The sequence below is a fragment of the Macaca nemestrina genome, chromosome 5 (genome assembly GCF_043159975.1).
Source record: "Macaca nemestrina isolate mMacNem1 chromosome 5, mMacNem.hap1, whole genome shotgun sequence".
In the NCBI taxonomy this organism is placed as follows: domain Eukaryota; kingdom Metazoa; phylum Chordata; class Mammalia; order Primates; family Cercopithecidae; genus Macaca; species Macaca nemestrina.
The window spans coordinates 80865017-80890541 of NC_092129.1; the positions used below are offsets into that span (position 1 = coordinate 80865017).

Here is a 25525-nt window from a genome sequence, read left to right on the forward strand (position 1 = left end):
CAGAGTGGCCCTGTCTGAGATAAAGCAGTCCTAAAATGTGTTTTTCAGTGAATTAAAGCACAGGTCTTGGAGTCAGGCAGATCCACGTTCAGGTCCTTGATCAATAAGGAACTATTTCTCTCTCGCTCAAGGTGGTGTGCTTTCTGTGCCTGGCAGGTATTTAAACCTAGCATTGCTTGGGGGTGGCAGGGGAGCAACTGATTCCAGCTGCTTCTCTCGGGATCACAGGTTGCTGTGGGCACTTCCTGCTGGTCCCTTGTTTCTGCATGTCCCTTGACCCTGGAGAAAGCACTCCTGGGTGTTTTCTTGAGTCTGTTCAGCCCCTGGGCACCTGACTGCACCCCTCAACCCTTTTGTACTTAGATCTCCATACCCCTGTAGGCAGTTCTGTTGGACAGGACCCAAGACAACCGCATGCCTGCTCGAAATTCATGTCTGTAACCCTGAGACAGCAACCCATTCCAGGCTCTTCCTCTCAAGTTGTTGGCCATTGTCCTGCCTTTTGGATTTCCAGGCACAGTCCCTATAACTTGCAGGTCTGGATCAGGCACCGGTACCCTGTCTGTGTTAGGCTGGGGTCGGTAGAAGGTGATAATCTTGTCACCCTCCCATAGGGTGGGGGACTTACAGGCAAGAGCAAGAGGAAATCTTATCACCTGTCTCCTCAAAACCCTCTGTTCACATTCTGACCCTTATTTATATTTGGATGAGGGATCCACAAGACACAAAACAGATTTTTGACCATTTATTTCAATATCTTTGTGTAGTGAATCTGTTTCATGGTCACTTTGATAGCCTGATGGCTTCTGTCCAAACCAAGGCAGGAATGTCCCCCTAAGGGTAGTTATAGCCAGCAGTTAGTGAGGGCTTCCTACGTGCCAGGTTCAGCATTCTATTCTTCATGCACAGACCTCATGCATGCGTTGGTGCATCCCAATGAGACTTAGGTGGCATAAGTCTTCGTGTAGGTGCTCAAGGAGTTTTTCAGGCACAGGTCAGGATTAAACAGTGATTCTTGTATAGGACACCATCATGGATGTTGTAACTATTTCCCAAGGCATCTGAATTTCTGCCATTTAAAGTCAAAAGAGGGGTTTTAACTATGCCTTAAGGTGACATTCCATCTTATAGATGTAATGCAATGCAGGTTAATGCTAGGAGATTTTGTTGAGGGGGGTGATGTATTTGTATAACCTTCCTTCTGAAAAGTTATAAGATTTTCAGACTGGAAAGGGGAAACCTTCAGTGTTCACTAGAACTCATCAGTTTAAAGAGAAGCATGGTTGAATTTGAATGTGCCATATATCATTAGCACGGAGCGCCCTATTGAGAAAAAAGACCTAGAAATGAGTCATAAAGTACAGCTGTAAAGTCAGAGCTTTTATTAATGACAGTCTACAAATCACCTTGTCCTTTTGTTACTCACTTTTGTCTGTTTTATAATTCTGATGTACTCATAGTTAACCCAGATTGATTATTCTTTGACGGCTATAATTTACTTCATTTTCCCCCCATACTTTTGTCTCTTTAAAACATTAAGCCACATGAAATATGTTGCCTGACTGAGGTTTTTTTAAAAAGTGCATTGGAGAATGAGCAAATTACTTTTGGTTGTATGAGTTCTTCTTTATGTTCTCACTTGAGAAAAAAAAACTTGCCGTAGTAATCTCAGCAGCCCAAGATCAAGGCGCCTGGTGACCCTCAGAGTTCCCTCTGGCCAACATCTTGTTTTTCATGTGGATAAATTCTAGCATCCTAAAAACGTGAACTGCTAGTTTCTTGGGTTATCAAAATAAGCAGCGTCAAGAACCCCACCCTACCACATGAAACCCAAGAAAGGCTTGTCTGTTCAGCACATGTGGCCTGTCACCTGTAGCCCTGTCCTCGCTTCCACTTGCTGCGGTGTCTCTCCCTCTGGGGGACCTGGCCCTACCTCAGGCAGACCTCTGTGCTTGCCCTTCGTTTTCTCCTTTCCTCATCACCTCTCACTCCTACTCTTCCAGCTCTGTCACTGAACTCTGTCACTGCAAGTTGCAGCCCTGGGAGTTGAGGAGAACTCTTTACCTTACTCTCCATATCCCTGCAGGCATCAAGCCCTGGCTCTTCTTCTTGGGAAGTACCTTTCATTTATTTTCTTTCCTGCCCAGACTTGATCCCCCGCTTGATGTGGTGTTCTCCCCGGCTTGTTGCAATAGTGCTCTTACTCTTCTCCGCTCCGTAGACTTCCATTGTTCTGCATTCAGCTGTCAGACACATGCATCCTTGATTAATGCCATCTTTGTGTTGCCCTTGTGTTCAAACAGTGGCTCCACAGTCACAGGTAACTAAACTCCCCTCTACCTGGCTCACTGGATGGCCTATCAGGCCACCACCAGCATCTCCATCTGCCTTAACCTGAACAGCTCTTCCTCTTGAAAACAGATCTCTCATTTGTTCTCTTTACCAGTCTTCTTTCTGTCCTTTCTGTTCCTTTCCCCATTCCAGGCTCTGGCCTTCGTGCCAGGAGTCGCCTATCTTCCTGCACCTCATCCCATAGGATGCTGTGCTTTTCCTGCTAGCCCCCATTTCCCCTCCATCTCCACACTCCTGTACTTGAGACTCAATTCAACCCTTGCTTTAGGGCTGTCATTTGTTTTGGATCCTCAACCAACCAGTCACTTACCCTTGTTTATGGTTTATTACTTGCATTTTTATATGATTTTGTCTCACGAGCAGAATCGACCTCATCTTACTACTTGTCTCTCTAGCACTTTGCAGGGAATCTGGTGGATAACAAGGGCTTATTACATTTTTATCTAATAATCCTGTCAGACATGAACCATGATTTGGCTTTTATTGTTTTCCTCCTTATAGCTCCTATAGCATGATAATGGGCACAAAATAGGAAGGCAGGGTTACTATTCCAGACATTATCTAGGTCATCAAAAGCCCTTGGCCGAGGAAATAAAATAGTCATTTATTAAAGGAATGTGTTGAAAACTAGATGAATAATTAAAACCAATTATCAGGCTGGGCACGGTGGCTCACGCCTGTAAACGCCTGTAATCTCAACACTTTGGGAGGTCGAGACGGGCAGATCTCTTGAGGCCAGGAGTTCAAGACCAGTTTGGACTAGATAGTGAAACCCTGTTTACTAAAAATATGAAAATTAGCCAGGCGTGGTGGCACACATCTGTAATCCCAGCCACTTGGGAGGCTGAGGCAGAAAAATCCCTTGAACCTGGGAGGTAGAGGTTGCAGTGAGCTGAGACTGCACTACTGCACTCCAGCCTGGGCAACAGAGCAAGACCCTGTCTCCAAAAAAAGTAAAAGTGACGTTGCAAGTCTCATTGCTACATATAGTCCTATGTGTAGCTCTGGAACTGTTGCTCAATTAAATATGTTTTCATTAATTTTTAAAATTGCATTAGGTGTTTTCTCCTTCTTATCCTTTCAGAATGGGTAGCTTGTGTCAGGTCCAACTTCTTGGTCTTATGCTACCTCCATGATGTCAAGAACATTCTACAGCTCCATGACCTGACTACTGGTGCTCTCCTTAAGACCTTCCCGCTTGAGGTCGGCAGCATCGTGGGGTACAGCGGTCAGAAGAAGGACACTGAAATCTTCTATCAGTTTACTTCCTTTTTATCTCCAGGTAAGTGTTTTTTCACTGTTGCTGTTCACTTTAAAAATCAGACTCGTGTTTGGGTTTCTTTGGGGGAAATGGAAGTATAATGCTATGTTATTGAAAATCACATATGCTGTATTATAGCCAAAATTACTTACTGGGAATAAAACGCTAGAACAGATGCCCAGAACAAAGGGAAAGGTAAATGCCTAAAATGGCACTCTCATTAATCTTATATTCCAAGTCTCTGTTCTTCTGGAGCCAGGAACAGCTAAACGTTCTAGGTTGATTAAAAATTAGTACCAATGGGCCAGGCATAGTGGCTCACTCCTATAATCCTAGCACTTTGGGAGGCCGAGGCGGGTGGATCGCAAGGTCAAGAGATCGAGACCATCCTGGGCAAACCCAGGGTGGTTTCACGTGGTGAAACCCAGTCTCTTCTAAAAATACAAAAATTAGCCTGGCGTGGTGGCATGTGCCTGTAGTCCCAGCTGCTCAGGAGGCCGAGGCAGGAGAATCGCTTGAACCCGGGAGGCAAAGGTTGCAGTGAGCTAAGATTGCACCACTGCACTCCAGCCTGTCAACAGAGCGAGACTCCATCTCAAAAAAAAAAAAAAAAAAAAAAATTAGTCCCAATGAATACAACGTTTGATTCAGTCTTTGGTCTATATGCACAAGAACACAGTGCAGATATGAAAATGTAAAATATTTAGCTACATCTGACAAAAAAAAAGTTCTCTGGAATAAGCTGAGAATCAATTCTGCTGTTGTTAAACCAAAATAAAATGTAATTCTAAAAGTATAGTCTTACATCATGAAAAAATGTGTGTTATTTGGTTCTAGTAGGTAAGGGAAACACTTGTAAGTTGTGGTTTTACATTTTATGGTGTGAGTTAATTTTCCCCAAAGTAAACATAGCTCTCTTTTTAACTTAAAAAAAAAAAAAAAAATTGGTCACCTTCAGTTTGCTTTGTTTTGTTTTTTTCCTCCATTCCATCCGTCTGCACTGTTTTTGTAGCATCATGGCCATACACACACTGTGGTTTGTCCCAGGAGTCTGGCTCAGTTGGCAGTTTGCAGTTGACCAGGCAGACCCTGTCCTAAAAGCAATCTGGCTAAAAAAAAGTCTGCACTTTCCTTATGCACATATGTTGAACTCCTCCGAAGTGCTTTTTGTCCCACTCAGTTTTGCAGTCGTTTGGTCATTAGACAAAAAAAGCAGTCTTAGGGGAGAGCAAGGCAGGTGCTCAAGTGGCCCCGACCGCCTCTTGGGATTTGGCCAGTTGACAGTGATGTCTCGGCACTTTTATTTTGAGCCTCTGAGTCACAGAGCAGGCAATCCATAAGGAATCTTATTGTGGTGGCAGGTTTCTGTCAGGGTTATTAAAACCAAAAGAATAATGTTCTGTAAATAGGTCTGATAGTATACCTTGAAAACCTAGCAGGCTTTACTTTCCCAAGCACCTTGCAGTGGATCAAGAGAAACTAGGAAAAGCACCCACAAGAATGTGGAAACCGTGCAAGGGCCAGAAGCCAGGAAGCGACCGTTCAAGAATTCGACTTCAGGGTGTCCTGCACCTCCCCCATTCCCTCTTCCCCCTAGAACCTGGAGTACAGCAGCAGCCAGTGGACAGATGAGGAAAATCATTTCTTCTAGATAGCCATTCTTAACCCACTGCTGCAGTACCCACAGTTTATTTCCTCAAATTTACACGGGGTACAGAAGTTTTACTTTGGAAAATTTTGTATCTTAAACAGTTTAAATGGATAAAGGACAATGAGGAGGGCAGTGAGGGTGACTCACCTGCTCTTAATAAAAGCTGGAGTCCCCAAAGGCCTGTAAACCTCCTTCAGTGACCGCATGTGACCATTTATGTCAGGAACAAGCTCATCATTACCTGGGGAAGAAAGGGCTTATTGTCCAAGTGTAAAATGTTGGGTTCTGTGCCAAGCAATGAAATATTATCCGTGACTGTGGCTGTGAAATTTGAAAAGAGAAGTGTGTTCCTCGTTCTGTACTGCCAGGCATTTTCTGACCAAGCTTTAATTTTCTGACCAAGCTTTGTCTGTCTCGTTTTACTAGTTTTGCCTCCATTTTTCTCTTTTCTCTCCCAAATGCAATTTGATTTCTAAAACCAGAGAAAGGGGCTTCCACACTCAGATCTTGTGAGACCAAATGCAAAAACAGCCATCAGATAATTAGATTAGATCTCATGAAAGCGTGGATTGTCAGTGTGTGTATATACACATCAGCTCACAAGTAGTCTTGCACTGGTATCTGAAGGCTAGCTGTTCACTACTACAGTAAAGAGCAGAGGCACTCAATTATATGGAAAGCCCCAGGGTCACAAATAACTGCAGCTCCAGCTTCCTGCTGCAGACATTTGGTACCTCTGGCAGGTGCACACCAGCTGACTTTGTTTTCCTTGGAGGTACATGGTGAAAACACATCTTGAGCCCAAGCCACTTATGACTTACTTTGGCACCTTGAGTCCCATTTGGAAGAAAACAGGCAGCCGTAGCAGCTTAGAGCACAGTGCACTTATTCCCTGTGGTTCAAACCACTTAGTGGTTGAACCTGTGAACTCTGTACTTGTGGAACCTTGGAGAGTTGCCTAGGGTGAGCTCCAGACCTGTGTGTTGTAATAATCTTGGAGAGCAGTCCTATATGCATGGCTCTGGGAGTCAGGGGTGACAAATCATAGAAAAGCCTTTCAGGGATTATCAGTGAAAGTCTAAACTTTTTGAGACTTGGGTTTTTTTTTTGTTCTTTTAATAATGTTAAAACCCAACCTAAAATCAGTTAAAACAAAATCTCTGTGGGTTACAAAGTGTGCCGCCTTTTTACATACGTGACTTTTCGGATCCCCTGATTCTTGTTTTGATGGCTTCTCCTAGAGCTGTCTCTTTCTCCTGACTACTCCTGCTTCTCCTTACATTTATTTCAGATTACACTGGGAACATACCAGCTGATCTCCCTGCCTCCTTCTCAAGTCCAGATACCTCCTCTGGCCTTAAGGGACTTCCATAGTTCAGTTCTCTTTTTTCAGACTTAAACTTTGAAATTTATTTCCTAGCGATCACCTGACCAACTCTGGTTTATCATTCTAGGATGTTTTCTTCAAACCCCACCTTCCTTGTTCTTATCCTCTGTGAGCCAAATCAGATGGGACACAAAGCATCATCAGATTATAGGGATTCACATTATGCTGTGAATATGCAAGGGGCTAACCTAGATGGATCTGTAATTAGAAAGTATCGATAAAATATGTTAAGTGCCAATACCTCCAGGTTTAACACAGCCTCCTTCAAGGCACCACTTCTGGTGCACAGGACAGAAGAATAGGGAGGTCGGGCATTTGAAACTCTTTCCGTGAACAGTAACCAGCCCCTGTTGCATATTTATTTCATTCTGCGGTTAGATTTGATGTCTCACCTTTCTAGATAAACAGGCATTTAGAGTCTATTTCCTACTCATTGTCTTTCACTACAGAACTTGCATTCTAGTACTTTGGAGCCTTGTCTCAGGTCACTGAGCTAGCAACTTGCAGAGCTGGGAATTTTGGCTCCCTAGGCCGTTGTCATTTGCTGTACTACAGGTCATGGTGATGCCAGGGTGAGGCAGGTGCTCAAATGGCACATGCTTGGTCTGTACGCTGTCGTTGTTGTTGTTGTTGTTGTTGTTGTTGTTGATTTGTCCTTTTTTTCAAAGATTCACATGCTTTTTGTGTTTGTGGGGGGCACCAGGTACTCCAAGAAGCTCTTAAAAATTAAAACATACCACAAGAGATAGCCTTTTACCCTCAAGATTACATTGATTTAGGCAAGTGCAATGTTCAGTATATCTGGTAAATTAGAATGCATGCTCACAGAATGCAACTGGAAGTATATATAAAGGTATATTCTAACAAATATCCAAGCGTAACTTAAACTAAGAAAATCAATACTTGAGTCATGTTATACATCTTACTCTCAGTGTTAATCGTATACCCTGTTATGGTCACCTTAAAACAGTTTGTCTGTAATCATGAGAATTGAGACAACATTCATAAGGATTGGCGGCTGTGCTGCTCACTGATCTGAATGTATTACTCCTTTCCAGTCGGGGGCAGCGTATTGTTTCCCAGCTGTTAGTGAAGTGCATACCCAGAGGAGTCGAGAAGAAAGGACTGACATTTTAATAATGATTATTCCATTTAAATGTGCCCTGTGGGAGTACTGTTTGGTTTTTGGTTTTCCAGCAAGTACTGATGGGATCACTAAATCGATTTTTCATAGACTTGACAGCATATGTTTAAAGTATTATGTGGGGAGGTGCTATTTCCACACCAGCCACTCTGTGGATGACTAGTTCTGTTTTATAAACCATAGCAGTGTCATTGTTTTCAAACATTAATGACTTGTCTTATTATTTCTTTGATTTCGTTCTTAAATGTTAGAAAGTAGTAGCATTGGCCGGGCGCGGTGGCTCAAGCCTGTAATCCCAGCACTTTGGGAGGCCGAGACAGGTGGATCACGAGGTCAGGAGATCGAGACCATCCTGGCTAACACGGTGAAACCCCATCTCTACTAAAAAAATACAAAAAACTAGCCGGGCGAGGTGGCGGGCGCCTGTAGTCCCAGCTACTCGGGAGGCTGAGGCAGGAGAATGGCGTAAACCCGGGAGGCGGAGCTTGCAGTGAGCTGAGATCCGGCCACTGCACTCCAGCCTGGGCGACAGAGCCAGACTCCGTCTCAAAAAAAAAAAAAAAAGAAGAAAGTAAGTAGTAGCATTAAATTCGGGAAATGTTTAATTAGTGTTTCGTAAGCTGGAATTCTTAGTATGTATAGTAGTCATTTTGTGTTGTGCACAATTACTGGGATCATCCAAATTGGAAAGGCAATTTTGTAATTCCTACTGATCATCTTTGGTCCGTGATTGCTGTCCACATGAGTGTCCACAGAGAGGTAGGTGTCAGGTAGCAGGAGCCCCAGAGTGTTTGTCAAGAGACCCCTGACTGGCTCTTGACCCTGGGCAAATCACTTGAGGTTTTTGTCAGTGACCTCCCAGGTCAAATGGCGCTAGATGAAGTCTACCACTTTTTTTTTTACCTGAATTCCTAAGTGACCCAGCTTGGGGAAGACCAGTTAAATTTCCGCAATTAGGTTTCTCACCTTTTCTCATATTCGAATCTTCTAAAATGTATACACTTACTAGTGTTGTAAAAAAGAAGGCTGCATGAGATGGTGATGATGAGGATGAACACTTACATAGCACCCCTCATGCCAGATTCTGTTCTAAGCACTTGTCTGCAGTGAGCCTTCGACTGTGGTGGGGATTAACCAAGTCCCTGACAAATAGTCCTCTCTTGCTATTACTGGCATTTGGTTGTGGTTTGTGATCCTTGCCCCCTTTGCATCTATCTAGTGAGTCCCGTAGACTAAACCAAGCCTTCTTCTACTTTTTAGGTATCATTTATCACTGTGATCTTACCAAAGAGGAACTGGAGCCAAGAGTTTTCCGAGAGGTGACCGTAAAAGGAATTGATGCTTCTGATTACCAGACAGTCCAGGTATGGAGAATAAGATCTCATTAATGTGAGAGTTAGGAAGTCTGACTTTCAGGCTGGGCCATTCACACTGCAGCTTATCAGAAGCGGTGGAGGCAATTCATGGTAATACAGACAAGTATTTTGGAGCCCCCACTGTTGACGGTCATTGAGCCAGGCACTCAGGATTCAGCAGTGAGCTGGCGTAGTCCCTGCCCTCCCCTAGCCTGCAGGTTCTGCTCCTATGGCTGCTACTCTTGGACAGGAAGCTGGAGTTCTTTGTACTGGGGCTCCTATTGCAACATTTCTGTCTGTGTCGGTCTGCTTGCTTGATTATGGGTTGTGTTCTAGCTCAGGTCTTTTGGCGTTGTAAATAACATGGGGATTTGCTGTATGTAAAGTATTGACTTAAGTGCTGTGAGTCAGTGTTTTTAGTCTGAAGTTCATGTGCATTTCTGCATGGCACAGAGTAGACAAACATTCGAATGCATAAATTAATTAATTGTCATGTCACCACAAGCTTCGTCTTTGGCCACCATCTTTTCAGGTTAAGAATCTCCTTTTTTGTTTTTTCAGCTCCCCAAGGGTACTGAGTCTTCCAGAAACTGAATCACTGGTTGATTGATGATGATGAAGAATGTCTCTGTTCCTTTGCAATGAGAGGTCACCAGTAGGGCACCAGGTGTTTATCAAGGCCCTCCCACCTGGAGGGCTGGACCACACAGGTCACAGATTAGGAATCAGAACATTATTTGTGAAGAAAGATTAGAACAAAGAGCTCTGGATGTTCCCCACCATGTTTCTGTGAAACTAGGGCATTATTATAGCTTGGTGAATTACCCTTCAGTTGGCTAGAAATGCTCTAGATGATAGGCTACATCTAGATCATGAATAAAGCTTTGTTTACAAAAACAGGTGGTGGGCTGGATTTGGTGTAGAACTATGATTTGTCAGCCCCTGTTCTATATCAGCATTTGGCACACTGGCCTTCTGTTTTATTGGAGAACACATGCCCGTTTGTTTACATACCGCCTGTGGTTGCTTTAGTACTTAGAGTGGTTGCAGCAGAAACTCTATGGTCCAGAAGGCCTAAAATACTTAATATTTGCCCTTGAAGAAAAAGTTTGCAGAATCTTCATCTATGTAAATAGCATTTAAAAGCACAACATTCTTGATAGACAAACAGGGCCAAGAAGATGTACAGGGTCAAGAAGCTCTGTCAGACAGGCCTGAAATCCACCTGGGGCAAGTCATTTAACCTTTCTGCCAGTTTTTTCAACTGTAGAGTAGAGATTGATAGTATCTGTTTTTTAGGATTCCTGTGGGATTATTAACAGAGAAGGTATATTAAAGAACTGGCAGTAGAATATAATCTATTTTTTTCAATCAACATTAGAACTAAATATAACAGACTTTTAGTTTCCTGTTTGTTTGGCTTCTTGTTAGTTTTGTTTTCACAGTGAGCCATTGCCTGGGGCGATATCCTGTAGGGGCCTGTAGCCCCTGTCTGGTATTTTCACGGTTCATAAATTCACCCTTATCCTATATCTTCACCCTCATCCTATATCAATCTTTTAACATCAGTTCACTTTTAGTCTGGCATTCTTTGCTGTTTTTTCTTTTCTCTAATTTGTAGAAAATGTGTCCCTATCAGCTATGACATTTGGTCTTTTCAAGGCCTAGTTCTGGTCCTTGCCTGGGTATCCCCAGCAAGGATAGGTGTGCCTCTCCTAACAGGAATGCCAGGGACACCCAGGCAGCACCCAGCAAGTGTTCTCTCCTCTGCTCTCAAGAGCACAGTCTCAGCTGCCCTAGGTAGGATGGGGTAGGGTTGCCCAAGAGAGATCCTGATCTTCTCATGCCTATGAGGGGGCTCAGCTCTGTGTAAAACAAGACACGGTTTTCTTCTTTTTTCCACTTCCCACAAACATTTAATACCCAAGTGTATAACTGCCTTTGGAGTGTGGGGAAGGGAAGGACCCCTATAATAATGATAGCTGCCAGGGAGGATGCTTCTTCCAGGGAAACACCTCTTTTTTTTTTTTTTTTTTTTTTTTTTTTTTTAAATAGGTTAAGTTCTAGAGCACATGTGCAGAACATGCAGGTTGGTTACATATGTATACATGTGCCATGTTGGTGTGCTGCACCCATCAACTCATCATTTACATTAGGTATATCTCCTAATGCTATCCCTCCGCGCCCCGCCCCACGAGAGGCCCCGGTGTGTGATGTTCCCCTTCCTGTGTGCAAGTGTTCTCATTGTTCAATTCCCACCTATGAGTGAGAACATGCAGTGTTTGGTTTTTTGTCCTTGCGATAGTTTGCTGAGAATGATGGTTTCCAGCTTCATCCATGTCCCTATAAAGGACATGAACTCATCCTTTTTTAATGACTGCATAGTGTTCCATGGTGTATATGTGCCACATTTTGTTAATCCAGCCTATCATTGATGGATATTTGGGTTGGTTACAAGTCTTTGCTATTGTGAATAGTGCTGCAGTAAACATACATGTGCATGTGTCTTTATAGCAGCATGATTTATAATCCTTTGGGTATATACCCCGTAATGGGATGGCTGAATCAAATGGTATTTCTAGTTCTAGATCCCTGAGGAATCGACACACTGTCTTCCACAATGGTTGAACTAGTTTACAGTCCCACCAAGAGTGTAAGTGTTCCTGTTTCTCCACATCCTCTCCAGCACCTGTTTCCTGATTTTTTAATGATCGCCATTCTAACTGGTGTGAGATGGTATTGTGGTTTTGATTTGCATTTCTCTGATGGCGAGTGATGATGAGCATTTTTTCATGTGTCTGTTGGCTGCATAAATGTCTTCTTTTGAGAAGTATCTGTTCATATCCTTTGCCCACTTTTTGATGGGGTTGTTTTTTTCTTGTAAATTTGAGTTCTTTGTAGATTCTGGATATTAGCCCTTTTGTCAGATGAGGAGATGGCAAAAATTTTCTCCCATTCTGTAGTTTCACTCTGATGGTAGTTCCTTTTGCTGTGCAGAAGCTCTTTAGTTTAATTAGATTCCATTTGTCAATTTTGGCTTTTGTTGCCATTGCTTTTGGTGTTTTAGACATGAAGTCCTTGCCCATGCCTATGTCCTCAATGGTGTTGCCTAGGTTTTCTTCTAGGGTTTTTATGGTTTTAGGTCTAACATTTAAGTCTTTAATCCATCTTGAATTAATTTTTGTGTAAGGTGTAAGGAAGGGATCCAGTTTCAGCTTTCTACATATGGCTAGCCAGTTTTCCCAGCACCATTTATTAAATAGGGAATCTTTTCCCCATTTCTTGTTTTTGTCAGATTTGTCAAAGATCAGATGGCTGTAGATGTGTGGTATTATTTCTGAGGGCTCTGTTCTGTTCCATTGGTCTATATCTCTGTTTTGGTACCAGTACCATGCTGTTTCGGTTACTGTAGCCTTGTAGTATAGTTTGAAGTCAGGTAGCGTGATGCCTCCAGCTTTGTTCTTTTGGCTTAGGATTGTCTTAGTAATGCGAGCTCTTTTTTAGTTCCATATGAACTTTAAAGTAGTTTTTTCCAATTCTGTGAAGAAAGTCATTGGTAGCTTGATGGGGATGGCATTGAATCTATAAATTACCTTGGGCAGTATGGCCATTTTGACGATACTGATTCTTCCTATCCATGAGCATGGAATGTTCTTCCATTTGTTTGTGTCGTGTTTTATTTCATTGAGCAGTGGTTTGTAGTTCTCCTTGAAGAGGTCCTTTACATCCCTTGTAAGTTGGATTCCTAGGTATTTTATTCTCTTTGAAGCAATTGTGAATGGGAGTTCACTCATGATTTGGCTCTCTGTTTGTCTGTTATTGGTGTATAAGAATGCTTGTGATTTTTGCACATTGATTTTGTATCCTGAGACTTTGGTGAAGTTGCTTATCAGCTTAAGGAGGTTTTGTGCTGAGACGATGGGGTTTTCTAAATATACAATCATGTCATCTGCAAACAGGGACAATTTGACTTCCTCTTTTCCTCATTGAATACCCTTTATTTCTTTCTCCTGCCTGACTGCGCTGGCCAGAACTTCTAACACTATGTTGAATAGGAGTGGAGAGAGAGGGCATCCCTGTCTTGTGCCAGTTTTCAAAGGGAATGCTTCCAGTTTTTGCCCATTCACTATGATATTGGCTGTGGGTTTGTCATAAATAGCTCTTATTATTTTGAGATACATCCCATCAATACCGAATTTATTGAGAGTTTTTAGCATGAAGGGCTGTTGAATTTTGTCAAAGGCCTTTTCTGCATCATTTGAGATAATCGTGTGGTTTTTGTCTTTGGTTCTGTTTATATGCTGGATTACATTTATTGATTTGCCTATGTTGAACCAGCCTTGCATCCCAGGGATGAAGCCCACTTGATCATGGTGAATAAACTTTTTGATGTGCTGCTGGATTCGGTTTGCCAGTATTTTATTGATGATTTTTGCATCGATGTTCATCAGGGATATTGGTTTAAAATTATCTTTTTTTGTTGTGTCTCTGCCAGGCTTTGGTATCAGGATGATGCTGACCTCATAAAATGAGTTAGGGAGGATTCCCTCTTTTTCTATTGTTTCGAATAGTTTCAGAAGGAATGGTACCAGCTCCTCCTTGTACCTCTGGTAGAATTCATCTGTGAGTCTGTCTGGTCCTGGACTTTTTTTGGTTGGTAGGCTATTAATTATTGCCTCAATTTCAGAGCCTGTTATTGGTCTATTCAGGGATTCAAGTTCTTCCTGGTTTAGTCTTGGGAGGATGTATGTGTCCAGGAATTTATCCATTTCGTCTAGATTTTCTGGTTTATTCGCATAAAGGTGTTTATACTATACTATTCTCTGATGTTAGTTTATATTTCTGTGGGATCAGTAGTGATATCCCCTTTATCATTTTTTATTGCATCTATTTAATTCTTCTCTCTCTTCTTCTGTATTAGTATTACTAGCCGTGTATCAATTTTGTTCTCAAAAAATCAGCTCTGGATTCATTGAATTTTTTGAAGGGTTTTTTGTGTCTCTATCTCCTTCAGTTCTGCTCTGATCTTAGTTATTTCTTGCCTTCTGCTAGCTTTTGAATGTGTGTGCTCTTGCTTCTGTAGTTCTTTCAATTGTGATGTTAGGGTGTCAATTTTAGATCTTTCCTGCTTTCTCTTGTGGGCATTTAGTGCTATAAATTTCCGTCTTCACACTGCTTTAAATGTGTCCCAAAGATTCTGGTACGTTGTGTCTTTGTTCTCATTGGTTTCAAAGAACATCTTTATTTCTTCCTTTTGTTATGTACCCAGGAGTCATTCAGGAGCAGGTTGTTCAGTTTCCATGTAGTTGAGTGGTTTTGAGTGAGTTTCTTAGTCCTGAGTTCTAGTTTGATTGCACTGTGGTCTGAGAGACAGTTTGTTATAATTTCTGTTCTTTTACATTTGCTGAGGAGTGCTTTACTTCCAACTATGTGGTCAACTTTGGAATACGTGCAATGTGGTGCTGAGAAGAATGTATATTCTGTTGATTTGGGGTGGAGAGTTCTGTAGATGTCTATTAGGTCCACTTGGTGCAGAGCTGAGTTCAATTCCTCGATATCCTTGTTAACCTTCTGTCTCATCGATCTGTCTAATGTTGACAGTGGGGTGTTAAAGTCTCCCATTATTATTGTGTGGGAGTCTGAGTCTGTTTGTAAGTCTGTAAGGACTTGCTTTATGAATCTGGGTGCTCCTGTATTGGGTGCATATATATTTAGGATAGTTAGCTCTTCTTGTTGAATTGATCCCTTTACCATTATGTAATGGCCTTCTTTGTCTCTTTTGATCTTTGATGGTTTAAAGTCTGTCTTATCAGAGACTAGGATTGCAACCCCTGCCTTTTTCTGCTTTCCATTTTCTTGGTAGATCTTCCTCCATCCCTTTATTTTGAGCCTATGTGTGTCTCTGCATGTGAGAAGGGTCTCCTGAATACAGCACACTGATGGGTCTTGACTCTTTTTCCAGTTTGCCAGTCTTTGTCATTTAATTGGAGCATTTAGCCCATTTACATTTAAGGTTAATTCTGTTATGTGTGAATTTGATCCTGTCATCATGATGTTAGCTGGTCATTTTGCTTATTAGTTGATGCAGTTTCTTCCTAGCATCAATGGTCTTTACATTTGGCATGTTTTTGCAGTGGCTGGTACTGGTTGTTCCTTTCCATGTTTAGTGCTTCATTCAGGAGCTCTTGTAGGGCAGGCTTGGTGGTGACAAAATCTCGCAGCATTTGCTTGTCTGTAAAGGATTTTATTTCTCTTTCACTTATGAAACTTAGTTTGGCTGGATATGACATTCTGAGTTGAAAATTCTTTTCTTTTAGAATGTTGACTATTGGCCCCCACTGTCTTCTGGCTCGGAGAGTTTCTGCCGAGAGATCTGCTGTTAGTCTGATGGGCTTCCCTTTGTGTGTAACCTGACCTTTCTCTCTGGCTGCCCCCAAAATTTTTTCCTTCATTTCAACTTTGGTGAATCTGACAGTTATGTGTCTTGGAGTTGCTCTTCTTGAGGAGTGTCTTTGTGGCATTCTCTGTATTTCCTGAATTTGAATGTTGGCCTGCCTTGCTAGGTTGGGGAAGTTCTCCTGGATAATATCCTGCAGAGTGTTTTCTAACTTGGTTCCTTTCCCCCCCATCACCTTCAGGTAGACCAGTCAGACGTAGATTTTGTCTTTTCACATAGTCCCGTGTTTCTTGGAGGTTTTATTCGTTTCTTTGTACCTTTTTTCTCTGAACTTCTCTTCTTGCTTCCTTTCATTCATTTGATACTCAATCACTGATACCCGTTCTCCTAGGTGATCAAATTGGCTACTGAAGCTTGTGCATTTGTTCTAGTTCTCGTGCCATGCTTTTCAGCTCCATCACATCACTTTAGGACTTCTCTACACTGGTTATTCTAGTTAGCCATTCGTCTAATCTTTTTTCAAGTTTTTTAGCTTCTTTGCGGTGGGTTCAAACTTCCTCCTTTAGCTCGGAGAAGTTTGATCGTCTGAAGCCTTCTTCTCTCAACTCATTAAAGTCATTCTCCATCCAGCTTTGTTCCGTTGCTGGTGAGGAGCTGCGTTCCTTTGGAGGGGGAGAGGCCTCTGATTTTTAGAATTTTCAGCTTTTCTTCTCTGTTTTTTCCCCATCTTTGTGGTTTTATCTACCTTTGGTCTTTGATGATGGTGACTTACAGGTGGGGTTTTGGTGTGGATGTCCTTCCTGTTTGTGAGTTTTCCTTCTAAGAGTCAGGAGCCTCAGCTGCAGGTCTGTTGGAGTTTGCTGGAGGTCCACTCCAGACCCTGTTTGCCTGAGTATCAGCAGTGGAGGCTGCAGAAGAGTGAATATTGTTGAACAGCAAATGTTGCTGCCTGATTGTTCCTCTGGAAGCTTCGTCTCAGAGGGGGTACCTGGCCGTGTGAGGTGTCAGTCTGCCCCTACTGGGAGGTGCCTCCTAGTTAGGCTACTCGGGGGTCAGGGACCCATTTTAGGAGGCAGTCTGTGTGTTCTCAGATATCAGACTCTGTGCTGGGAGAACCACTACTCTCTTCAAAGCTGTCAGACAGGGACATTTAAGTCTGCAGTGGTTTCTGCTGCCTTTTGTTTGGCTGTGCCCTGTCCCCAGAGGTGGAGTCTACAGAGGCAGGCAGGCCTCCTTGTGCTGCCTCCACCAGGTCGAGCTTTCTGGTGCTTTGTTTACCTGCTGAAGCCACAGCAATGGCAGGTGCCCCTCCCCAAGCCTCAGTGCCGCCTTGTAGTTAGATCTCAGACTGCTGTGCCAGCAATGAGCGAGGCTCTGTGAGCAAGACTCCATGGACGTGGGACCCTCTGAGCCAGGCACAGGATATAATCTTCTGGTGTGCCATTTGCTAAGACCTTTGGAGAAGCGCAGTATTAAGAGTGGGAGTGACCTGATTTTCCAGGTGCCATCTGTCGCCGCTTCCCTTGGCTAGGAAAGGGAATTCCCTGACCCCTTGTGCTTCCCAGGTGAGGCGATGCCTCGCCCTGCTTCGGCTCACGCTCGGTTGGCTGCACTCACTGTCCTGCCCCCACTGTCTAACAAGCCCCAGTGAGATGAACCCAGTACCTCAGTTGGAAATGTAGAAATCACCCGTCTTCTGCATCGCTCACGCTGGGAGCCATAGACTGTAGCTGTTCCTATGTGGTCATCTTGGAACCACCCCAGAAATACCTCTTACCACTTAGTATGATTGGAGTGTTTCCCCTATTCGATTGTTTTTTTTTTTCTGTTCTAATAATGGTAATATTCTTTATAGATGACAAGCTAGTTACCACCTAAAAAAGTATTGTTTTCATTTACAAATGAAAAGATAAAACATGACAGCTAAGCAAGTGCCTCTGTGGAATACAAATCTACCAGCCGCATGCATAGCAGCCTGGAATGTCCAGGTTAAACCGAGTAGAACATGCACTTAGGCACCCCCAGGTGCCTGTGGCAATGGAACACTCCCAGAATTTCCCTGTACCTGGATCTCCACTTCCCAAAGAAAACTTCCTGGCATTGAGCCTCTTAAATACTTACAATTTTTGTACTGCTGTAATATGAGGAATAAAAAGACTCATGGTAAATATTTAAACAGTAACTGGACAGTACAGATTTTAATGTGTTGCTCTTCGTTTCCATATTTAGAAAATGCAACTTTGCCCTATGTATAATGCCAATAGATCTTTTATCTACTGATTATGTACCTCGTACATGTTGTACTGTTATTAAAATAGAATTCTTTCATTGTGTAAAAGGTGCCTTTGAAACACAATATGACGTCACAACAGCATTGTCACAACAGCATTGACTTGTATGGCTTAAAATCTGTTTTGCAGTGGTTTAGATTCAAGTGTATGTATGCAGCAGAGCTTTGACATGCAATGAGAGCGTGACAGATGTTCTCACATTTTGATCAGGCTCTTGGCAGTGTTGCCAACAATGACCTACCACTGTAAAAAGCAGACTCTGGAGAGAGATTTGTGGATGAATGGAAAGCATTCTAATGGTGCGTAATAGAAGCCACATTTTTGATTCTATTACACTTTATTTTCATTTTCAGTTACTTTAGGATAATGTTACTTTTGATTCCACTTGACCCTGGGGTTTATATTTACCCCATAGGTGACTTGAAAAGAGTATGTCCCAGGCTGTCTGTCATTTCTTCATTCATTCTGTAAGGCATATTATCATTTGGATGTGAATACTGCAGCACAGATTACTCTGCATGGTTAGTCAACACTGTGACCAAGAATCTCTTTTAATGGTGCTGCCTACCTGGTGGTGTAGCTGATAAAATAGACCAGCCAGGAGAAGGAGAAGGGCCAAATAAACATGGCTAAATGAGCCACAGAGTGCTCCTCTTTGTGTGATCTGTTAACACATTCCTTCAAGACCCTGAGCATCTCGACTGGGAAGGTGAGTGATCTGGTGTCATATTTTACAGACAGACACAAACAGAGCTGCTGTCTATATAACCTTTATCCATTCCTGATTATAGCTGTGGGTAGAAAATTGATCTGTACCAGAAATACAATTTTGAAAATCTGATCCTAGAAACACTGTCAGTTTATCTTCCAATCTGGAACACAGTTATAAGAATTAAGTTTTAAATAGGTTTATCAAATCTGCAATTGATTCATCTTTTTCCTGCTTTTTATTGTAAATGACACAACCATGTAATATTGATTAGAACTTGTGTGCCATTGTCTTTTAAAAATAAGTCGAAATACTGAACATAGAAATTATATTTGTAAAACAGATTTGGTGGTAAGTGAATTTACCTGAAAAATCTGTCTACATTTACAATCAGCAATATGTTTCATTTTAAACAAAGTGAAGTCACAGGGAAATGGGATTTAAATGTAGCCTATCAATAAATATTCATAGTATGATATGCAACACCAGGTACTGTTTGAATACAAAGAAATTCCAGACATAAGCACTGCCCCTGGGAAATTTACAGTCTGACTGGAAAGTTGAAACATACAGATCTGAAAAGATCGAAGAACCCAAGGATGTTATCACAGTGGTCGGGGAAAGGCACAGGCTTCGGTCGGTGCTGTGGTGGTCACAGGCCATCCTGGCTGGGATAAAGGAGGAAGCCTTCACAGGAGGAGTGGAAGTTAGGCAGGGCTTTGAGGGAATGGGTGTTTTTATAATGTCCAGTTCCCCACTGAGATTCCTGAACAGTTTTACCACTGTCCTTTGTTCAAAGATTGCTTCTGCCTTTTTGTTACAGTAAATTCAAGAAAATAATAATCCTACCCTCAGTACCCTGTGCAATGGTTGCCTGGGGCACTTCTCTGTGGATGAAATAGTGTACTGTGGTTGAACGTGGTGTCACAAAGGAATGTAATGTAGCAGAAATACACTTTGATTCCTCACTGTTTCATCTTTGTTAAGCCAGCTAGAGATTGGCTTTTCTTTCCAAATGAAAGACAAAATTTATAGACCTGAAAAGAACACTTAACTGAGTCTATACCCTGAGTCAACTCCATTAACAAGTGTCTACATTTTATAAAAATCAGTATAAATCAAGAAAATCCAAGTACTCATATTTTAAGAAGGGGAGCAAACTTAATACCAAGGAAAAATAATCAAGATTTTATAAGTAGTTAACACTGATTTTATTATCTTTACTGTTGTTCTCTTATACTTAATAGGAATTTGGCTTTTCTGGGGATTACCTGCTATAGTACATATGAAACATCAATAACATGCCTAAGGCGGTTTGCTTTGCAGCCGAGCCAAAATGCTAAAGTAAGAAGATTCTTTGGCTTTACCAACATGCCTTGGGGTGGAGGGAGTGGGATTTTTTTTTTCCCTTTAATTCAGATTTTTCTAATCTTAGTTATAGCTGATTGGTGCTTACTAGCATATAGGCTTTGCCATTCAAAGAACATATTCTCAGAACATTAATTAGTGTTTTAATACTCATTAACTTCTGCGCCGAGTTCATGACACATACAGCTTTTGAGTGTTGCCTCATCCACATCCTTGGTGAGCTGACTGTTGAACGGGTGGCAGTGTCTTCCCACAGCAGCGTGTTCGTGTGATTGGGTACAGGTCAGAAATTTTCAGAACGGTTTAGTGAAGGGCGAATGGGGCAGCATTTTCAAAAAGCAGCTTTTCAAGAGGTCACTGCTTTCATACGATTAGGAAACTGCTTGAATTGGTATCAGCTGTTCTTGACGATCTAGTACCTGAGCGTTTGTGTTATTTGTGATATTATGCTTCACGGTGACATATGTTACATTAGAATTTCACGCATCGTGCAGGCATTCTAGATTGAGAGCATAATATTCATATTCAGAGTGTACGTACTCGTGTCCCTTTCTCCTCCTCTGGATACCAGCTGTGTGATTCTGGAAGATAAGTCTGTTTTCTTGCTGTCTTATAATAGAGAAGTAAGTTATATGGCCAAAGTCTGTAGTTGCTGCAGTCTCTACTCCACTCTACATAAATTCTCTCCTGTGTCTAAAAGAGGACATTACTTTGCAGCAACCTGAGACTACGTAATCTATGATATGGTGAATGGGTGTGTGTCAGCTGGCTTATAAAGATGTTTGTTAGGAGGTGACGTGCATTCTATCTGCTTATGTCTTATTGGTGAAAACGTACACTCGGTTGCAGAGGCTTGAGATGTAGTTTTATTCCCAGAAAAAAAAAATGTGGCCAGCTAAAAATTAGGGCCTTTTTATCAAGGAAACAAGAGGAATAGATAGGTATTGGGGGACAACTAGCAGTCTGCCACACAATGCAAAAAAGACCCTCAGCAAGAGCTTTTCGGTGTAGACCCTGAGATCAGGGCACCCAAATGCCATCTGGTGGCCAGGTACCTAAATCTCAGGATCAGGGTTGGAAAAATGAAAGCTCCTAAAAAATAGAATTTTCAGATATTAGAATTGTTGACAGCAGAAATCACACACTACAAAGACAGAAGCACCTGTTCAGGAGGCACTCCTCCCATGAAGAAAGAAATTTAATACTGTTTCTAGAACATGAAGCGTGATGCAAGCGTATGGGAATATTTGGGCATTAGGATGGACTCTGAGGGATTGCCTGGCATGGTGAGGAAGCTGCGTGAGCTAGTGTCCAGATGACTTTCCAGGTGTTTGATTCTCTGCTAAGTCAGCGTCTTGCCTGGGATGACCCAACTCCCAACTGCCCTCCTACACGGTCCCTGAGCAGGATGTGGACACAGTCCATCCTTTGCACCTGCTGTTTGGAATGGAAGCATGGCACGAACCCACCTATAGAAAGGTAATCAGGTCCCTAATTTCATAGCTGCCTCCTTTGCTTTTTCCTAGGGGGTATGTTTTTCCACTAATGTGATTCTGGCCTCAGGACAAGTTGTATGCCTTCCAACTGCATGTACGTTAGAGTTAATCTCATAGAGCCCTCTTATTTTACAGACAAGGAAACTAAAATTATCAGTGTAAGTGTATTAACAGAGGTTAAACTGTTAACAACTGACAGAGCCAAGACTGGAACTTAGAACTCTAGATCTGTGTTAATCCTGCACATTTTGTTATCAAGATAAGTTATTCTCTCTGTAGCTCAGGGTTTTTGTTTTCACCTCTTAAACAAACATACTAGCCAGGCACAGTGCCTTATACCTGAAATCCCAGAACTTTGAGAGGCTGGTGCAGGAAGATCACTTGAGACCAAAAGTCCAAGACTAGCCTGGGTAACATACCAAGACTCCATTTCTACAAAAAAAAAAAATTTTTTTTTTTAATTAGCCAGGCACGGTGGTATACAACTGTAGTACTAGCCACCTGGGAGGCTGAGGCAGGATGATCATTTCAGCCCAGGAGTTCAAGGTTACAGTGAGCTATGATTGTGCCACTGCACCCCGGTGAGGCCCTATCTCTAAAAAAAAAATAAAATAAAATAAATAAATTAATAAATAAATTAATTAATTATTAGACTAAATGGCCTCTAAATCCCTAAGCTTTCTTACCTCTAAAAAGTATAGTTTCTACACCATGTAAGTATCTTGTGATTACTTTGTAGATCCTTATAGACCCTGTTAGATAACAATACTCAGTGTAAAAGGGGAGATAATGAGGGACCACAAATTTGTATTTTTATGACTTGTAAATATGATTTATTTAATGACTTGTTTTATAAATAATTTTAAATATTTTATAGTGAATGTTAATGTTCACTTCTAGTCTCCTTGTTACATGTTAATGGAGATTGTACTGCTTTTTCATTAGTTTATTTATGTCATACAGGCATACCTCATTGTATTTTGCTTTATTGTATTGTACTTTGCAGATTCCTCATTTTTTAAAAACTGAAGGTTTGAAGCAACCTTGTGTTGAGCAAGTCTGTTACCACCACTTTCCCAACAGCATGCGCTCAGTTCATGTCTGTACGTTTTGATAATTCTCACAATGTTTCAAGCTTTTTCATTGTTACATCTGTTATGATCTATAATCAATGAGCTTTGATGTGACTCTTGTCACTGTTTTGGGGCATCACGAATGCGCTCATAGAAGGTGGTGAATTTAATTGAAAAATGCTGTGTGTGTTTTGACTGCTCCGCCCGTTGGCTATACCCTCATCTCTCTCCCTCTCCTCAGACCTCCCTGTTCCCTGAGACAATCATGTTAAAATTAGGCCAAATAATAACCCTACAGTGGCCTCCAAATGTTTAAATGTAAGGAAAACATGAACATCTCTCACTTTAAATCAAAAGCTAGAAATTGTTATGCTTAATGAGGAAGGTATGTCAAAAGCCAAGATAGGCCAAAAACTATAGGTGCCTCTTGCACCAAACAGCCAACTTGTGAATGCAAAGGAAAAGTTCTTGAAAGAAATAAAAAGTGCTATGCCAGTGAACACATGAATGGTAAGAAAGCAAAACAGCCTTATTGCTGATATGGAGAAAGTTTGAGTGGTCTGGATAGAAGATGAAACCAGCTGCAACCTTCCCTTAAGCCAAGGCCTAATCCATAGCAAAGCCCTAACTCTCTTCAGTTCTGTGAAGACTGAAAGACATGAGGAAGCTGCAGAAGAACGTTAGGGAACTAGCAGAGGTTGGTTCATGAAGTTTGAGGAAGGAAGCCATCTGCATAACATAAAAGTTCAAGGTGAAGCAGCAAGTGCTGATGTAGAAGCTGCAGCACGTTATCCTGAAGATCTAGCTAAAATAATTGCTGAAGGTGGCTGCCCTAAAACATTTTCAATAGGCAGAACAGCTTTCTGTTGGAAGAAGATGCCATCTAGGACTTTCATAACTAAAGAGAAGTCTGCCTGGCTTCAAAGTTTCAAAGGACGGGTTGATTCTATTAGGGGCTAATGCAGCTGGTGATTTTAAGTTGAAGCTAGCGCACATTTACCATTGTTAAAATCCTAGGGCCCTTAAGAATTGTGCTAAATTAGCTGGGCACAGTGACTCATGCCTATCATCCCAGTGCTTTAGGAGACCAAGGCAGTAGGAACTCTCGGGCCAGGAGCTCAAGATGAGCCTGTGGGATCCCATACAAAATTTCTCTACAAAAAAATTAAAAATTAGCCAGGCATGGTGGCATGTGCCTGTAATCCTAGCTTCTCAAGAGGCTGAGACAGGAAGATCACTTGAGCTCAGGGGTTCAAGGCTGCAGTGAGCCATGATGGCACCACTGCACTCCAGCCTGGGTAACAGAGCAAGACTTTGTCTCTTAAACAGAAATGAAAAAAAAAAGAAGAAGAAGAATTGTGCTAAATTCACTCTTCCTGTGCTCTAGAAATGGCCTGGATGGCAGCACATCTGTTTACAGTGGTTTACTGAATCTGTTAAGCCCACTGTTGAGACCTACTGCTTAGAACAATTCCTTTCCAAATATTACTGCTCATTGACAACGCCAAGAGCTCTGATGGAGCTGTACAAAGAGATTAATGTTGTGTTTATGCCTGCTAACACAATATCCGTTCTGCAGCCCATGGATGAAGCAGTAATTTTGACTACATTTGTAAGGCTCTAGATGCCTTACAAATGGATGGATCTGGGCAGAGTAAATTGAAACCCTTCTGGAAAGGATTCACTATTCTAGATGCCATGAGGAACATTTGTGATTTGTGGGAGGAGGTCAAAATACCAACATTAACATGAGTTTGGAACAAGTTGATTTCAACCTTCAGGGATGACTTTGAGGGATTCAGGACCTCAATGGAGGAAGTCACTGCAGATGTGGAAATAGCAAGAGATCTAGAATTAGAAGTAGAGTATGAAGATGTGACTGAACTGCAATCTAATGATCAAACTTGAATGGATGAGGAGTTGCCTTCTTGTGAATGAGCAAAGAAATTGGTTTCTTGAGATGGCATCTATTCCTGCTGGAGATGCTGTGAACATTGTTGAAATGACAACAAAGAATTTAGAATATTCCATAAACTTTGTTGATAAATCAGTGGCAGGGCTTGAGAAGCTTGACTCCAGTTTTGAAAGAAATTCTACTGTGGGCAAATGCTGTCAAACAGCATTGCATGTTGCAGAAGTCTTTCATGAAAGGAAGAGTCAACCAGTGTGGCGAACTTCATTGTTGTTTTAAGAAATTTGCCACAGCAACCGCATCCTTCAGCAACCACCATCCCAGTCATCAGCAGTCATCAACATTGAGGCAAGACCCGCCTCCGCCAGAAAAAAGATCACAACTCACTGAAGACCCAGATGATCATTAGCATTTTATGTCAATAAAGTATTTTTAAATTAAGGTGGGTACTTTTTTTAAAAGACATAATGCTATTGCTTTGTACACTAGTGTAAACAGCTTTTATATGTACTGGGAAACCAGAAGTGGGTGTGACTTTCTTCTTTTGTGGTACTTGCTCTATTATAGTGGCATGGACCTGAACTACGGTATCTATGAGGTGTGCCTGTATAGACACACACTTAGATTTTTATTTAAGTCCTAATGTTGGTCACCATGTGGCAGCTTGAACCCCCACTTGAAATATATTCAGAAATAAAATAAAACTTTATTTACTCTTTTGCTTTTGTCATCTTATCTCTGGTTGACTTCTCTCAGGATCGTATTCAGGGATTGGCATTCATGCCAACACTGGCACCAGCCACCTTCTAACTCAAATTCAGAAGAATATTCACAGATCTGTTTTGGAAATGGTAGCCCAAGACCTCTGCCCCTTGTGCAGTGAATCTGGATGGCCACTTCTGTACTCAAAGCCGGTGATTTTTCTACCTGCAGGGTTACATCTGTTCCAGTGTCTGTCACCCTATTTCTGCCATCCTAATAGGTGATGGTAGACAATAGGATTAGCAGGCCATCTAGAAACACAAGTGTGATCATTGTTTAGATTTGCTCTGCCTAGAGAAGGCTTGGCAGGAAAGAGTTGGGGGTAATCTTTTCCTGCTTTTCTTAAACCCCAGGGGCAACATTTTAG

At 41.9% G+C, this 25525-nt stretch overlaps 1 protein-coding gene across 1 annotated transcript in view; it reads left to right on the forward strand.

Annotated features, from left to right (window-relative positions):
- PRE (prolyl endopeptidase) overlaps positions 1–25525 on the forward strand; it is a 134730-nt gene that overhangs the window by 71033 nt on the left and 38172 nt on the right. The window contains exons 9-10 of the mRNA XM_011736419.3: positions 3437–3634; positions 9056–9159. Coding sequence (XP_011734721.1) covers positions 3437–3634; positions 9056–9159 — 302 coding nt within the window. The remainder of the gene's footprint in view (positions 1–3436; positions 3635–9055; positions 9160–25525) is intronic.